Below are 18,199 nucleotides of genomic sequence, written 5' to 3'. Positions count from 1 at the left end.
ACGTGTTTCAATGACCTCAGACCTAGGGGGAGGTTAACAAAGCTTGGGAAGAAGGATGTACTGCTGATAGTGGACACAAAGAATGCAGAATTTGCGGGCCACAAGGACATCGGGCAGAACTCCCACGATAAGGAATAAATTAATAAACCCAACTCGGCAACTGTGCTAAATCAGTTCCGACTGAGTAAAACATAATTCCAGCAGGGGGATATCCCAACTGCCAGCTCATGGGCTACCGACCCCAAAAAAAGAGAAAGATTGAGCATGCAAACTAATTAGTGAGAGAGAATCATTAACTGATAGATTACTAATTAATAAGAGAATTAGGTAACCTATAGCTTCTAACACCAATTCCCTTGTTTGCTACAACATAAAAAGTTTTGATGTTGGTGTGTTTGATTTGTGGAATACCACCAAGCACCCAGGCTTGTGCAAATCTGAAATAAGCGAATGTCTCACATGTGTAATTACTGGCTTGTTGCACACCAGGTAACAAATCCAATTTTTGTGGAGAGCAGGGGTGACAGGTGTGGGAGGCTGGGCGTGTAAGGGAGATGTGTGTGGTTTGGGTGAGGAGAGGTGTGTAGGAAATGTGGGAGTGCAGGAGGGTCGAGTGTGAGTGATGGGGAGTGCAGGAGGGAATGGGGGGCAGTGACAAGGGGTTTGTGTGTGAGGCAGTAGGGGGAAGGTCTCTCACACATAGCTATTGCCAAAGGGTGGGAAGGGGATTCCCTGAAGAGTGCAGAATGTGGGGTCTTTCCCACCACACCCCATGGCTGTGGCAGAGGCCTGTGGGGCTGTTCTGTCACACAAGTGAGCAGGTGTCCTCTGCCCAGAGTTAGAGTATTTAGGCACCTGGTTTCAGGATCCCTTGCAGTGACCAGAGGGATACAAGTGCTCCTCGTTGCCAAGGGATGAATTCAAACAGAGCAGCCAGCTCTCAGACCAAGGGCACAGTGTGTGACGTGTTGGGGTTTACACTATAGCTGCCAGCACTGAGATTAATGAAATGTGTGTGGGGTGGGCACCTCAGAGCAGGGGAGTATGCTTAAAAAGTAGGAGAATGTGGTCCATAAAACACCTGTGGAATGACAGTTGTAGGAGCCAGGATCAGAAGAAATGCTGTGGTTTGTCACACAGCAGGTAGTAGAGCAGTACTTCTCATCTGGCTTTGCCTGGGTTCAAGGGTTGTCCAGAATTCAGAAGAAAGGCTGCTAGCAGCTGCTGCTTATGTAGATTCAGAATCACAGAATGGTTTGGGTGAAATGGACCCTAAGAACCACCTAGTTCCAACCCCCCTGCCTTGAGCTGGTAAACCTTTCACTAGACCAGGTTGCTCAGAGCCCCATCAGCCTCACACTGAACACTTTCAGGGATGGGGTCATCCACAGCTCCTCTGGGAAGCCTGTGCCAGAGCCAGAAACCACATCTGGTTCAGCCAGTCTTTGAGTTGGTCACTGGCTTCCAGACCTGCTGCTTCCGATCATTTCTGTATATTATCTCAATAGATACCAAATCTGATACCCTGCTGTGGCCCATAGATACTCAGGACCAAGAAATACTCAATCCCTTTCCTAGATTGTTGAGTTATCCCAAGATATGTAGCAAAGAACTTGAGGTACTCTGGAGGCAGCTGCCTACAGCCCAGATGGGGGATGCTGTTTGGCCCCTCATGGTGGTTGTTTTGGGTTGTTTTGGTTTTTTTTGTTGGGGACTTAAAGAACAGAGCTGAAATTCCACAGCAAAAATCTTCCTTCTTGCCTAGGAGACCAGCAAGAGAGAGTGGGAGGTCTTTGGATCCCACAGTGCTGACAGGAAATATTTTTCTTTTTGTCAAAAGCTGCCAGATGTGCACAAAATGGAAGAGTGTATCACTAATATTTATCTGCATGAAACAGCTAAAACCAGGAAAAATACCCTGGTGGAACATCTAGAACATCGTCCAGTTCCAAAGAACAGATTGAAATAACCCAAAAGTCTTGACAATTTATTCTGAGCTGAATGGGAATATAAATACTACTCTGGCATTAAATACAGTTTAAATGACTGCAGAAATCTGTAGACTACTAGAAAACTATAAACAGTAGTTTGCTTGAGAATCAGTTGTCATATGATATTATTGGATTACCTGTTAAGTTCCTGAATTTAGAGAACTGCAGAGATATTGCAAGGTAGGATTTTCTTGGAGCCTCAGAGCCTCTTACGTTCCCAGCCTCTGCTGAACTTCAAAGCAGAATCAAATAGAAAAGGCTAAGAGTTTGAGCTTTTGGTCATCTTGAAAAATAAAATGGTTTTAACTAAAGAAAAACAAATGAAAACCTATGATTCAGCAGAGGTTAGTACTAAATAAATCAAATTCATATTTCATGTTTTCCACCCTAATCATTCACGTCACATCATTGACTGGTTCAATGGTCCATGTTCAGCTGTAAGAGTGTAGTGATTTACTTTCATAAAGGCATAATGACAAAAAGGCTACAGAGCTCTCAGTGGAGGAGGGTTTCAGCTGGTGAGGACAGTACAAAGAAACCAGAGGATGGTCCCATGGAGAGGAACAAAATTCAGGTGTGTGTTACCACAGAGGCACCTGTTAAGAGGAGAACAGAGAAAAAACTGCAGTTATGCAAAAAAGTGATGGAGTTTGATGTTCAGAGCTCTCTCTTTAGTCAGCAAATCCATTCTGTGCTTTCTGTAAGCATTGAACTGCAGCAGGAGTTCATTGTGCGCCTGATTGCTGTGTTCTAGCTGTCCTTGGAGCTCTTGAACCTTCAGATCTTTGTCTGCTGCTGCTGCCTCTTTCTTGAGGCACCTTCCTGCTCTCTGCATGGCTTCCTCCACAGTCTCTAGCTTCTCCTCCAGCTTCTGAATCTCCCGCTCCTTATCTTGCAGAGCTTTGCTCCTCTCCATGGCCAGGTTCAGTAGCTGCTCTTTCTCTCCATGTGCCCTTTCCAGCTTGGCCTGCACTCACTGCTCTGAGCCCTCTCCTGGCTCTCTGCCTGCTCGGCCCTTGCAGCAGCTTGTTGGTGCCTCTCCTGTAGGACCTGCCTCTTGAGTGAATCCACCTCCTGGGCGTAGGCATCTGCTAGTTGGCTCTGAGCTTCCAGCAGCTCCTTCTCTCACTCCTGGCCTCTGTGACTCTCAGAAGCATATTTCTCCTGCAAGGAGCAGAACTGCTGTGAGAGCTTCCTGGCCTGGGCTGCCAGCTGGAGCACCTCAGCTTCCTTCTCCCTCACAGCCTGGCTGAAGAGTGCTTCCCTGTCCTGCCGCAGGCGCTTGCTCTCCTCCCACAGCTGCGGGTGCTGTTTTTTGTGCTCATTTTTGAACTGGATCATCTTTTCATGGTTTTTGACCACATCTGTGAAGCGCCCCTCCAAATACTGAATACACTGGGTCTGGGTTTTAGTTTTCACAGCATCCTCTCCCCTCAGTTTCTCCAGCTCCATGTTGAGCTGTTCCAGGTCTCTGCAGCGTTTGTGTGTCATCCACTTTCCTCTTCAGTACAGAGACAAGATGATGATGCTGTTCTAGGTGTCAAAGCAGTAGCACCTCCTCACTCTGCTCCTTAGAGCTCTCACAGAGTTCCTCCAAGCTTTTTGTCAGATCTTCCACATCTTTGCCTGTCTCTGGATCACCTGTGGAGTCAGCCATACCTGCTCCTGTCTCCTAAGCCATGGAGCACCTGTCTCATGCAAAGACAAGATAAAATTTTATAGTGGCTGCTTCTGTTACTGACACTCAGCATAATTAAACAGTGCCCTGTGGTTGTGTGGCCAACACTGCTGCCATAAGCTGGTGGTGTTTCTCTGGAAGTCCAGAGGAACTGATGTGGGGGAACAGGACCTCCCAAAACCAATGTCAGCCAGCAACTACACAGGCCTGCTGCCCTCCCCCTCCTCTAGTTCAGAGTCAGGCACACTGAGACTCAAGGATGCCAGACTCTGTGAGCAACAGCTAAGAGTGTGGGCTTAGTATTTATGCAAGCCTATTCATTTGCTGATGACTAGCTTAGCTAATTATTCCTTCTCGAGGCACTGCTGTTGTAGCTACAAGAACTACTATTATATTTAGGTAAAAAGCTTGTAAGTGATAAAGCTGTAAATAACTCCTTACTCAATCCTTTTCCTCTGCCTTTATTTTCTCCTACAGCTCTGTATTGTAACTGCAAATAAAACACAGAGGGTTACGTCAAACTTTTAATTGATTTACAAGATTTCATTGCTATTTAAAAATAACCGAATAGCCTTATACTGTGCTTAGAGATTTATGAATCAAGTAAAAGAGCTATACAATCTTAATAAATAATGAATGCTCTGTGATAATAAACCTTTGTGTCTGGAGAAACAGTTCCTCAACTGAGTTTTCGCACTGATCTGCTAGATTAATTTAGACATGTAATTTTAAAAATCTGGTTCTTCATTTAAAAATAAGGAAAATATTTCTATTACATATGCACCAAAATGATTATTGGTGCTGAATCACACAGCATGCTACCCAGACATTTGAAAAATTAGCCTGTAACTCATCTACAAGTTTTTCATTTGGACGCAGACCTGAAACAGCACATGAAACAGCACACTGATAATCAGGTTTTGTGAATTCCTGAGCTTTGACTAGAGGTAAAGATAGGATGAGGGAAGGATCCAGCTTAAAATAAGGATGACAGATAATGTACAACAAAAATGAATAAACCCCTGTGAAGCACAAAGCATTTCACAGCTCTGTAGTAGTGACTTCAGTACAGACACCAGCTCTGCCTCCACCATCCTGCACTCTCTCACTGCTGTTGCTGCCTTGGATCCTTTGCAAATAGTGGAGGAGAGGGGGAAGGACTGAAAGGTTTAGGCCATTCAGTGGAAATACAACGACGAGCAGGGTTTAAGAAGAGAAAACTATTTTCTTACCAGGTATTTTCTTCCTGCTGTCTGTTTGTTGTCTCTCCTAATGTGAGGCTCTGTTTCCATAGAGGTAAGATGCTGAATCCAGTCACTCCAGAGCTCATGACCTCATCCAGGCTGCTTGGAGCCAGGCCAGCCCCACCAGGGTGGCTGAAAGAGCTGGCAGTGTTTCTTAACAAACAAACATTGCTGACACTCTCAAAAGCACCCAGATTTGGAAAGGAAAGAGAATTTCCACAAGCTTGAAGAACTCCTCGTTCTCAGCTTACATCCTGCACATGGCAGATCAGAATAGCAGGCTCTGACCTCAGAACAGACTGAAGGTCCATGGAAAGTAAAGACAGACCTTGCCCTGAACAACTCGCAACTTTATTTAGCAGCTAATAAAAATCTGGCCAACACGATAGGGAAGGGAAAAATAAATGCAACTGGAAGAAAAAAGTCAGTGCAGGCTTTGCTGAATCCTCTGGGAAGGGATACAAAGGAGAAAGAAGAGAGCGCTATGGGTAACAGACATGAAGCACACAAGAAAAGGAGGGCACAGGACAGGTTTCAAAATGGGTGAAACCAAAGCAGTGGGAGTTGCTGCACCAGCTCAGGTTTGCACCCCTACTTGCAGCAATGGGAGGTTTCTGAACACAGAGCTCAAAAGGAGAGCTGGGAGTTTGAAGCCTGCTTTATAGGAAGTGAAAACAGTGTAATTCAGAAGATATACACACATGTATATATGCATATACACACATATGTGCTAAAAAGCAAAATAAATCATGGGCTAAAAGAAAGATGAACTTTTAACATGAAGGAGAAGAGAGGAAGGAACTGTTGTGTTTCTGCAGACAAGAATGAATACATAAAGATATTTTAGGAGTGTGGCTGCTTTGATTCTTAATTCCAGTTCACCTTTATGACAAAGCATAGCTATTAATTTAGCAAACTGCCCTTTAATGAGTAGCTAATTATGCACCTTTAAAATTTTGGTTATGGATGACTAAAGGCTTTCCCTTTGCCTTGAGAACAAAGTAAATAGTTTCTTGAAACTTTTTGTCTTAATCAACTTCCCAACTCACATTTCTCTGTCAGCATATTATCATACTACTGAAGTTAGGGATCCTGTACACAATGAAAGGTATTTAAAATCTGGGGAGGAAGTTTTGTACTTAGGGGACAGTTTTTGTTACTTGTCTCAGTTTCTTGGTTAACCTAGATGAGTACCTATGTCATTAGTTAATCAAATTAGTTAATTACAAGTGCAATATGCAAGTAAATCTTGCATTCATGTTCAGGTAGCTTTTCAAAATTTGAGGTTTGGTCTATTAGTGAGGTGATACAGAGAGTCTTTTGAGATACCAGAAAAATCCTGTGTCAGTCTCTAGGAGGACTAAAAGAATAGCAAGACACAGAATGTCTTCTACTTGATCAGAAGACAAAGAGATTGTCACTGTCACAAAATAAACATTTTATTTTCATAGCAGTGAAGTTTAGGTATAAAAATTTGGTATAGAAGACAGCAGATTACATGACACTTGTGGCCCACTATTGAGCAGCCCTTCAATAGTGACTTCTGAGTCAGTTGCTGGCTTTGAGGGTCCTGCAAATTTGGAGGCAAAACACAGGCAGGTCCTGCAAATGTGGAGCCTTAAGACCACATCTCTACAATTGAGCCTAAAGCTGATTTGACTTCACAATGTATTTGAGCTTCACAGGAGATAAAACTGCAACACAACCATTAATTCTGTGAAACTGTAGGTGATGTTCACAGCAACCTATATTTTCAGATGAAAAATTTATTCATGTAAGGAGCAAATACAAATAAATTAGGTGCCTCTTCTTTTTCAGAATCACCATCCTATCTGGAGTGACTCTTCAAGAATATAGAATCAAAGCAGCAGCTGTACCATTTTGGTAAAAAGACACTGTTCTGAAGTGTCATGTACATGTGTTCCCTAGTCAAAAAGTGGTTTGTATATATCTGGCAGAGTGGAAGCTGTAGCAGTTACCAATCTCATACAAAACACCTGAAGCAGGAAGATATCAAAGACTGGCAAACTGCTTTTGACACTTGTAGACTCCACAGACTGCCTGGCTGATGAGAGAGAAAGTGGGTTCCCTGGAAGGTTGAAGAGCATCTTTCCTTTTTTTCCATTTATAGTGTATAATATATACCAAGTAGCATTTAAATTTCTATTATTAAATCAAGCAATTGCATTAGAAGTGTGAAGAGCTCCCTTCTCCCTCTACTCTAACTGAAGTGAAAGATTTCAGCAGCTTTTAGACTTATCTGGAGTAAATAATTGTGCATTTATTTTCAAAAATGTTTTCTGTCTGCATTTTGTTATATTGCGTGCTGAATGGCTAACATAAACCACTAGAATTTAATAAAAACTGAATCCCTATTTAATTTAAATAGGCTGCATTTATTTTAAAAAAGAAAACAAAAGGAATATATTTTGTATTTTATGTATTTATCTACCAATAGCATGCATTTCTACAAGTTAAAACTCCCGTCTTATTTCCTATGCCTCAAAACTAAGCAAAGCCCACCACAGTCCTCCCAGTCTCCTAACGGTGGCGCTGAAGCACAGGTGAGTTCAGTTCTTGCAAAAAAACCCAAACTAATGGATACAGGTACAAACAAGTGCACTTTGGAGAATAAATACCCAACATTCTTGTCATCACTAAAATTGGCACATTTAAATCCTTTTGAGTAGCACTGGAATAAAAAAAGTTTCACCTTCACATCTTCAGCACTTAAGACTAAGTATTGTATGCTAACAAGATGATTAACACATATATAAGCAAACCTTTTACAACCCTGATTTTTTACAGTACATTGGAACTAAGTCCTCTGCACCTTGTAGAACAGGACATCAACAGTACCACTTCATGCCACACTTCTTTCATTGGGGAAGTAACTTTCATGTCCTAGAAATGTACAATTACAACTAGTGGAACTTACAAAAAACTAAATTCTTCATGCCCATATTCCATGCTGGTGAGATCTAACATGGCATAATGAGGATACAAATACATACCAATGAGCTTTAACACTAATGCTGCTGTCTTATCAGTAAGGCTTCAAGAACAAGCCAAGCAATGTACAGAAACAGTTGACATGCTCTTATATTTCTGCTGGTTATTGGGATCATTTAAGGGATCAGAAATGCTTCAGTTAGACAACACAGTCATCCAGGTATCACAGCTACCTCTAACACTGGGTTCTGTAAGCACCTTCTTTCTTGAAGTTTTTTTCAGTGAATAAGAAATTTTAAAATCCCTACAATTTACGTAACAATCTGTAAGCAGATGTTTGAAATACAAAGTGACATCTGACAGCACAAAACCAGAACAGTAACAGAGCAGAAGCTGTCAAAAAAGCTACTACTGTGTTCCTCTTCCAAGTTCCACCCCCATGCTTTCAATTTAATTCCCAAGGTCTCTTTTTGACACTAACAAATAAAAGTCCACCTTATTTAGTCAATTTGGCAACCATAAGCATCCTGAGAGGTAGTGTATCTTCTATCCAAGTGTTTGGAGAGTTCATCATCTTCTCCCAAAGGGCAGTTTCATCTGAAGTAGAATCCATCCAATCTACCATAGTTCCATAGCTTTTGCCTAGAAAAATGTCAGTTTGAAGAGAAAAATTACTTAATATGCTGCAGAGTTAAGCACGGGCAATCAAATTTGCCTGCTCTAAAATGGTTGCACCTCCTTAGGTAGCTGACCAAGTGGTTTGGAGATCCAGTTCTACATTTTTACTCTTGAGCAATTATGTCAAATACAATTAACAACAGTTTCACACAAATTTTGTCATCTTTGTCCAGATTTTTTCCTTTTTATTCTTGGTCTTTTTGTTACAATCCCAAGGAGAAAGATGCCAATTGCCCATACATCTGAGAAGACTTAACAATAAAACAGGGTACTGATTTTGTACTGAAATGCAACCTTGGGTCCTCTAAAATTCAAATTAAGATTTATTATTCTAATTTGTAATTTACGTTATTCTGGTGAGCCATGCAAGAAATTAATTTGTGAAGAGTAGCTTGTACATTGCATTTCTTGAGAAGACTCCAAACACATGCTCCCCTTAGATCAGGGAGCAGAATGAAAGGGACAAATAGAAGAATTGTTGCATTTTTGCGTTTTCCTGTTGCTATATTTGCACATCTTATTTTGCCCTTATGCTAAAAACTTATTTGCATTTATAATTCAGTATCTTCCAATCTTATCCTGCATTCCTCATCTATCCTTTTATTTCCACCCACTGCTGTCTTTACACTATGTTTTTGCATGAGTAAGCTTGCAAGACATCATCAGATTTCAGGTGCAGGAATACCTTAATCTTGTACTTTAAACAGTACCAAATACAATGTATGGCCAGACAAAGGTTTGTTTCTAATATTTCTCCTTGTCAGTCATCCTAACCCTCCTAACTTGACTATTATTTATATTTCAGGATCTGTTCTGAATAATAGGTGCGTTACTGAACAAAACTGTTCAAGAGAAAAGAAAGACTGAAAGAGAAGAAATGGAATAGGGAAAAAAAATATAAAAGACTACTGTGTAAATTAGGTATTAACGTGGTGATTGTCCAGTACCTGTTCCAAGGCCTATCCGGAGGCCTCCCAGAAAGTGGTTTGCTAGTTTGTTGTGATCCCAGACTGTGAGTTCTATGCAGGCTTCTTTCAAATCTTCTGGTCTAAAGCCATCATAGACCATGGTGTGGTTGAATACCGGGTTTGTAGTTTTTGTAACTGTCCTTGTTTTCTGGCGACTTTTTCTGCTGGTGTCTGGAAGAATGGTACTTCAGAGAGAAAAAGCACTGTCAGTTTGCACTTGCACAGCACAGCCTGCATTAAACATACTGAAAAGGCAAAAACTTCTGATTAACTGTGTTTTGCATGGTAAAACAGGACTGAAGATAACAGTGCTTTGCAGAGATGGAGTGAAGGGTGATACTCTCATATTTCCTTACAGGAAATACTGGCAGCAGGTATCCACCCTTGAGCCTGAGAGGATGGAAGGGCAAGTCAGGTGGGGAAGAGGCACAAGTGAGTTTATTTGCTGTGTTATCACTGATGACACTGAAACATTTTGTTGCCACCAGAGATTTCCCCAACCAGCTTGTTATTCTTGTCTCTTCATATTTTTACTATGTATGTGGAAAGGAAGGGGGAAGAAATCCAACTATGTATTCACACTATTACACTATTTCACGCTTCTGTCTCCTCCCAAAATTTGCTAAGCTAAACCATGTTTTGCAAAAACATGCTTTGCTTAAAGGTGAATAAAAGCCAGAACAGTTTGACTATTCCTTCCACCAAGTGATTGAGAGACAAAACCAAAGTATGATAACGACACAGAAAGCTCTCCCAGTAAGCTTTACTTGGTGATACATGCTTAGCATCTGGAAGCTGTAAACTATGCAGGACAATTTGTACTACAATAAAGGAGAATCAGAAAGCAATTCAGTGTTCTTCTAATATGAATGTAGAAAAAGAAAATACAATGAGTGCAATGGTAGCATTATTAGACCACCATGTTTGACGACTTTGACCACAATTCTTACCATTTAATAAAAGAGTTGAGCCTATTGCCTCTCAGAGGAGGGAGGTTATGGCATTCCTTCACCCAGATGTGCACCTCACCAGTAGATAGAGTCTTCTTTCCTGTAAAAAACCAAACAAACAAAACATCTGCTTAAGCAGATGGCTTTTAAAGGTATTTTGTCTGATGCAGCAGTTCTTGCCCATTTGCAGAGGTGATATTCACTCTGGACTTGTTATCTCACATCTTAATTCAACATTGCTCTCTGTACTCTGGAAGTTGAAACTTTCATCCCATCAAAGTACTGCAAGATCCCATCATGTCTGCCTTCCTACAATGACTTTTCTTCTGTTACAACCAAGTAAACACAAGCCACTGGTCTTCTCTTCCCAAGACTCCTAGATAAGAAGATCAGCTTGTCATCAGTCTATGTGATGTTAGCATTTATTGTTTCTTGTACTTTCAAATAAACTCTTTTATGCTCTTAATGTATTTGGTTCTTACTGTCTGTCTGGATTAAAGACCTGACCCGGCTTCACTCTCAGATTGGTCCACTATCTGTTCCCAGACAAGATTAAACCAAACTGATCAGACTGCTATAAATTTCTGCTTTCTAAATACTTGCTGCTACTTCCTACACCTAGTATTGCTTGAAATTCTGTGTGTTGTCATTGCTTAGCACATCAGAGCATCTGCCTGATGATTTATAATCTCTAAAATTATTGGGAAAACAGAATTTTGTTACACGTATATATTGCATTACAAATCTTAGATTATGACAATGAGGTAATTTCTTCTTTAGTAACATTAAACAACAAAAGATCTCAAAATAGTCTTTGGGGTTCTTAACTGCATTCACAATAAGAGTGACTTACTCCTCTAGGAAGAAAACAGAAAACTTTTATGGTGAAAGAAGCTGTCTGAAGTGAATAAAAACATTAAACAAGGTTTGTTTTTATTTAAATTAAAACAAAAAAAAAGGACAAAACCACCAAAGCCTTGATGAACGAGCAAAGCGGCAATGCTTACCTCCAATTGGATGTGGGACATACTGGAGGGCTAGTTTCATCTCCCCTCTGTTTTCTAGATTAAGAGTTATTGCTGAAGTCTGAAATGAAAAGAAAATTAAACCAAACAGTTGACATTAAAATGGTGCTGCACTTGCTCCATATCCTCAGAAGGTTTACTACATATTTGGTTAACAGGTGCCTTCAGATTTCTGTTGCAGCAATATGACAATGAGAAATACTTTGAAATTCCTACTCCTTAGACTGTGAGAAAGTTTCTCCTACTGTAAAAGCTAGCTAGACTACAAGACATCTCAGAACTGTATTTCTGTTTACCAGTGTATAAGTATTTATGATTATAATCAGCACAGAACCCACAAAACCAAGCCCAAATAATGACTTGGTTTTGCACTTACACAGCAGAAAATGCAAAACAGCCAACCTACCCTTGGCTTTAGAGGAAACCAGTTGATCTGCTTACTGGATGGATCATTCCAGTCCCAAGCTCCTAAATCCAACTCTACTTCACCAAGGAAGCTATTCCTACCAAAGGTATCATTGTGCCAGACGGAGATATTGAGGCTTTGATTCTTTAGGAGCTCCTTCTCAATTTTATACTGCCAGGAAGAAGTAAGGAAAAAAAAATTAAAACAAGCTGAATTTTTACCTATGCTGTGTCAGAAAGTGATACTGTTAGAAAAAAAAGTCTGTGTTTATTCATCCATACCTGCCCACTTCTGCATTTCAGAAAGCAAAAAAATCACAATAAAACCCAACTATTTCCTTTTTATTTCTGTCATCTTAAGCTCATACATGGCTCATGTTTGCTTACAAGAAGTATAAAACCACCAGTGTTCTTAATGCTGGATCCAGAGACAACTGCAGAGTTAATGTATCAATGGAAGCACACAGTCAGCTCTGCAGAGCAATCCCTCTCATCTAATGACCCTTTTGAGTGCAATGTGCCCAAAAGCTGAGGTTCCTCACACACCACACATACACTATATTATATCCAGTAGTAGTTTGATAAATACCCGCAGTATTTCATTATAGACTGGATTAAAAGTTTTCTTTTTGATAGATGTCTTCCGTTTGCCCAGTCTGTATTTCTCTGGAAGCAGGTAGGTCTTTACATACCTAAAATTTGGACAGAATTGTTAGAAGAATTTAAAAAACCCAAAACCTAAAAAAATCCAGACCCTCTCCATCTTCCAAAATACACAAGTATTTGCTCACAAAGTAAAAGAAATCCACTTGAGTAGACATTATGTTATTCAGCTTGTATATTTAAGAATTTCAACAGCAGTGGTGATGTATAAAACATCACTTTCTTATAATATCCTTCTCCAGGGGAAAATATGTTGAAATGTCTCCTCAGCACATGAAAATACAGAATATATCCCTGTAGCAGGCCCAAATGTCATATTTATAGGTGCTAATCCTACTGAAAACATATCAAAGTGGTATTTACCATCTGAAAAGTGGCATTTAAAAAGATAATTTAATATTCTTAAAAGTTTTAATGATCTGTGTTAATATATATACACACCAATTTATAAGGGCACTTCTATACTCAACCAGAGTAAAAAAAAGCCCCACAAAGCGCATTATAGCCTCTTCATCTATTTCTTGGGTGCTTTACTCCAGCAGGTTAAAGAGACTGGAAAACCCCGGCAGTTTTCATTTCCACATTAAAAGACAAAATTCCATTAGAATAGAAATGTATTCTCTGTACTTACGGGTCTGAACGCTGTCGCTTAACATCTGCCACTGCCAGGTCTTTACACTGGCAAATAAAGATGTGGAGCTCGTTCAGCTGCTCCACATAATCAATGGCAAACTGAATGTTCCCCTTCACATCCACATTGCCAAAGTCTGCACTGTAGATGCTCATTAGGCTGCCACTCACCTGCAGTGTACAAGAGGAGAAATATTTTCCAGGTATTGCATTTCACCAGGTACTTCAGGATCAGGGTAGAAATTGCGCTCAGGATACAGACAGTAAAGAAATCAACTGCATGTCTTTAGATGTAACAATAAAATGTAATGGACACTGTTATACAAGCTTCTCAGCAAAGCAGATCAATGAAAGAAAGATATTTGGAAATCAAAGGTGTTTGGCCAGGATTCTTACCAAAATAATTTGAATGGGTTTACTGCATTGAGATAGAAGAAATTAAATTATAGGATGCTGTAGATATGAAGATTGCCTGTGCTCAGATCCTTGAAATATTACTTCTAAATCTACTCAGCTGATCTTCCTTGCAGCAAGCAGAGCCTAAGAGTTCAGGACAACAGACCTTCTTAAAATAATAACAAAAAAAATGAATAGATAGTCTATATTGCTGAATTATGTATGTAAATGCAACTAAATAAAACACTGAAAATTAAATACTAAATCCAGAGAAGAAGATGTGTGTGTATATATATATATATTTTATCTCAACATCCTTCCCTCAAAATTCTGTTTTTCTTATTCAAAGTCCACATAAACCAATGACTTTTGGTTAGCTAGTTGACTCAACTACACTCCTGATAATACCAATAATATCTCCTGCTTTGATTTATCTTTCTCCCCTTTCTCCCTTTCTAAATTTTTGTTCTATATGAATTGTTCCTCATTTTCAGATACAAATGTAAGCTCTAAGGGTAAAATCCATATCTTTGTTCAGAGCCCTGAACAAGCTGCAATATATTACTAGAAAAAAAAAAATGAAATCTATTTAATTTTACTTTACTTGCTTCAGGCAATTCCATGCAAGGAATTGTGTTATGCTCATAAAACAGAAGTGGAAAGAAGGAGACAGAGATGGCAAGGAAAGAAAGTTACAATGAATAAGAAAAGAGCCAAAACAATATTGGAGAAATTAGCAAAAGCAAAGTGCCTTTAAAATAATGCTTTGGTTTACATACAGAGGATAAGGAGGCCATGCCAGAAGAGCTGCTAAGATTGGTTAGAGAGCTGGGACTCTTCTTGATTCTGCCAAAGGAATAACTGCTTTCTGATGTTGTATCTGTCTCTCTGTCATCACTCTACAAAAACATCACAGAAAGAAAGTCTGTGTACGTTCTTTATAGTCACAAGGAAAAGTAAAAAACAAACAAACAAACAGAATTTTAATGCAGGTTGAGACTCAGTGGAAGTCTGAATTTAAATTCCCTTGTAGTGCAACATGAATAATATTTCTAGAATTAGGTCATGCATTTAAAGTTGAAAGGGAGTTTTTTCTGATGAACACCCCACACGGATAATTATTTTAAGCAGCGATGCAACTAGATTTGGGTGTTTGTTTGTTTGTCTGTTTTAAATCTCAAGTAGCAAAGAAAAATTACAAAATTAAGTTTATTGGAACAATTTAACTCAACTTCTCCGTGTCACTGTCTCATGCATAACCTATGCAATTGATAATGCTCAGTTCTTTTAGCAGTCTTTTCTGTTATATAGTAAATGCTGTCAGCTCTGTGACTCTCTCTTAAGGGCAGCTGACCACAAGGTAACATTCAGAGAACAGCACTGGATACAGCAAATGGATTTTGCAAAGTCTTTCTTGTGGGAGGGAAGTAGGGCTTAGCTTTTCCATGAGGGAATTGCAGCTTTTGTTTCCTTGGTCATTATCAGGTTATGTACTCACAACCCCATTCTTTCTCAATGCTACTTCTGCACTAAAGAATTGATCCCCTTCCCACATGTGCCTTCCTATGCAAGCTGTTATGGACAACTTCATCTTCCTGTTGTATTCCACTCGGGAACAATTTACAAGGTCTCCCCATTCCTTCAAACAGTTTTGAACTGATGTCATAGATTGTCTCATAACAGATACAAGGTTAGTAAACAACAGTTTCCACACATATTAAGAAATAGTTATTTATATAAATAAACATTTAGCATATAAAGACCATTTCAATTTGCTTTAAAATCTGGTTATGTCTATTCTGTTAAGTAAAAGCAGACCAGAATTTTTTCTCTGTTCAGAGGTCAACGATAAGGACTGAATATTGTCCAGCCTACCAAGGGCAAAGCTTCTTGAGAGAAAATTGCTTTGGAGAGTGCTGTTTGGGACTGCACAAAATAAATCCAGAGAGTGAAGTAACACTTAAGCAGTGTGAATAATCAGTTTGGTTACACAAACTCTTTGAAAGACAGAAAAATTATAAGTCCTCCTACAGGGATATATGGTGATTATACCAGGGGGAATTGGCTTTAAACTAACTGATGATAGGTTTAGATAAGGTACTAGGAAGAAATTTTTCCACTGTAAGGGTGGTGAGGCACTGGCACAGGTTGCCCATAGAAGTTGTGTAAGTGTTCAAGGCCAGGTTGGATGGAACCCTGAGCAACCTGCTCTAGTGGAAGGTGTCCCTGCCCATGACAGGGAGGTTGGAACTGGATAGTCTTTTAAGGTCCCTTCCAAACCAAACCATTCTGTGATTCCTCTGATAGAGTTCTGAAATTTTACTTGCACAGAGTTAATGGTCAGGGTACCTGAAACTATAACATTTCAGAGCTGGAGCTTACCTCTTCCTGTAAGAATGATGGTACCGACTTGCTCAGTCCTTTGAGTTTTTCAGGGTTGGAAAATGGTTTATCAGGCTGTGAAGTCACTGTGGAAACTGAAAAGCAGTAATACAAAAGGCTTCAAAAACATGTTTGTACATCAGAACAGTGAGATTCCACAACAGGACACAGTTAGGAGCAAACCACTTTGGATGAAAAACATGCACATGCACAACAGCTTGGATGCAAGGGGTTTCTCCCCCACCTCCCCCGCCAGAGGACTCAGAGAAGCTATAATAAGAAGAATAATCTACTTTGGCATTGTCTATATCACTGACCAACAAACTTTGACAGGACCAGAAATGTTGCTTGATATGAGGTAGCCTGGGTGCTACAAGAAAATCCTTATCAAAAGTGATGAGGAAATCATTGCAGATTAATGTCTAGATTTTCTTCCTAAAACAAGAGTAAGCACCCTTGTGCACTAACAATATTATCACTGACATTAGAATTATCATAATATTCTTAGTAAGAAACCAAACGTTGTTCTATTTACTCAGTCTATTTAACTGCAATAGGCAAATCTGTGTAAATCAAGCAAATTCTAGACCTGACCAATGAAGTTGCCAGTATTCCTACTTAATTATAAGATACATATCTTATTAATGATGCACTTTTTTGCACTCTCCCTCTTCCATATTTGCATACCTCTACTGCAGCTCATTTCTGTGCTCTTTCACTGTACAAAACCTAATTGCACAAGCCAGGCTTGCAAAAATCCAGTTTGCAGTAAGCTTGTGATCCTCAGAATTTTTCATGCTCTAGCCCCTCTTTTATTTAATAATACACAAAGATGAACTGGAAACACATTGTGAGATGCATCAATATGATGTGATAGAAAATGATTTGGCAACAAACAGCCACCTACAGGAGCACATATTTATTGCATAAAATTAAACACTGCACACAGTGGGATTGTTTGCAAGGTGAGTAAAACTTTTGCAAAGCTTTTGATGTCAAAGCTCAACCAGTGCTCAACAGATCAGTTATTGTCAGTATGCAATTAGATGCAGTACTTAGAGCAAGTATCTAGCCCAGATGTGTAACTTGTTAAATGAAAAAGTATTGTTAATGTATTAGTTCAGCTGTCAGAGGAAAAGTCTCTCCAGTATCTGCTGGAAGAATCCTACTACTCACTTTCTGCTGCATTTTCAGTCCTCTCTTGATGCTGATCAGGTTTCGGACCTGCTCAGTGCAGTATTAACAGTCATTCAGCAGCACAGTTTTGTGAGGTCATAAATAGCACCAGTATACTTTATATGTGGGATTTTTCTGGTTTTTTGGTGGCTTTGCTTTTTGTTTTTTTTTTAACTTCCCCAGACCACATTAACATTGTGGGGTTTTTTTTTCCTTCCAATGGTTAGTAGTGGTTTAGGTATTAGGCCTGTATGGGCATTAGGTCTGTTTGATTTTGGTGCATCATGGAGCCTTCTGTTTATGCAAACATAAATTCAGAACTAGGGACATGGCTCACTGGTGAATTTGCCTATGCTGGCTCAAAGGTTGCATTTGATGATCCTAAAGGTTTTCTCCAACCTAAACAATTCTATGATTCTGTTTCTGTGTTTTGCATTGCTGTTCTCCTTTGAGGAGCTAGATCATGACAAAATATGAGTGTAATATAAGTGTACAAGCTAAAAATTCAATCTTTTTGCTGTTCCAAAAGGACAGTCTTTTCAAGAGAACTTGCCTTATTCTGCCTGTACAGCCATCAATTTGACTCTGTGTCATTTTTTCATAACTTCAATCTTATAAAATTAAAATCAAATTCCTCCTGCTCTTTTCAGGTTAGTTTCTACACATTCCCACTGAATGCCAAAACAGGCTTTCAGTAGGGGTCTCCAGTTGAAAGCAGAGTGCAGGATGGTGCTTAATTCCTGTTACTTTACTGGGTGTTCTAGGTATTCTAATATGCTATGATTATCCTATTGCTACTATAGGCATTGGCATGCACAATGCTTTAAAGCATCTAAATCATGAAATAAAAAAATACAACTGCACACAACTGTTCTTTTAAAACTGTAGTGCTCCAATGCAGTAAATAAAGAATAGTGCTATATTCCACTATATTCAATATTATTTGATGGTTTTCAATTCTGTTTATTTTGACATGTTCTTGGAGCAGGTTTGCTTTTTATTTTTATTAGATTTGGAATTTCTAAAGGTGTATAGAAAAAATTAACTATAAGGCATCTATA

At 39.4% G+C, this 18,199-nt stretch overlaps 2 protein-coding genes across 2 annotated transcripts in view; both read right to left on the bottom strand.

The window, feature by feature from the left end:
* Positions 1-1,960: 1,960 nt before the first annotated feature.
* CCDC89 (coiled-coil domain containing 89) lies at positions 1,961-4,989 on the bottom strand. The gene is given in 4 exon segments (XM_066570285.1): positions 1,961-2,963; positions 2,966-3,477; positions 3,479-3,679; positions 4,902-4,989. Coding segments are annotated over 3 exon segments (1,026 nt in total). The 5' UTR covers positions 3,649-3,679; positions 4,902-4,989; the 3' UTR covers positions 1,961-2,619.
* A 2,299-nt stretch (positions 4,990-7,288) lies between these two features.
* Positions 7,289-18,199, bottom strand: part of SYTL2 (synaptotagmin like 2) — a 40,834-nt gene continuing 29,923 nt past the window's right edge. The window contains exons 10-19 of the mRNA XM_066570275.1: positions 17,139-17,186; positions 15,963-16,057; positions 14,360-14,479; positions 13,186-13,355; positions 12,481-12,583; positions 11,893-12,063; positions 11,469-11,547; positions 10,462-10,561; positions 9,491-9,696; positions 7,289-8,507 (exon numbers count right to left, since the gene is read on the bottom strand). Coding sequence (XP_066426372.1) covers positions 8,362-8,507; positions 9,491-9,696; positions 10,462-10,561; positions 11,469-11,547; positions 11,893-12,063; positions 12,481-12,583; positions 13,186-13,355; positions 14,360-14,479; positions 15,963-16,057; positions 17,139-17,186 — 1,238 coding nt within the window. The 3' untranslated portion in view covers positions 7,289-8,361. The remainder of the gene's footprint in view (positions 8,508-9,490; positions 9,697-10,461; positions 10,562-11,468; positions 11,548-11,892; positions 12,064-12,480; positions 12,584-13,185; positions 13,356-14,359; positions 14,480-15,962; positions 16,058-17,138; positions 17,187-18,199) is intronic.

This window comes from Molothrus aeneus, chromosome 2, assembly GCF_037042795.1.
Source record: "Molothrus aeneus isolate 106 chromosome 2, BPBGC_Maene_1.0, whole genome shotgun sequence".
Taxonomy (NCBI): domain Eukaryota; kingdom Metazoa; phylum Chordata; class Aves; order Passeriformes; family Icteridae; genus Molothrus; species Molothrus aeneus.
Note: the sequence above shows the minus strand (reverse complement) of the source record. Positions and strands in the feature narration are given on the sequence as shown.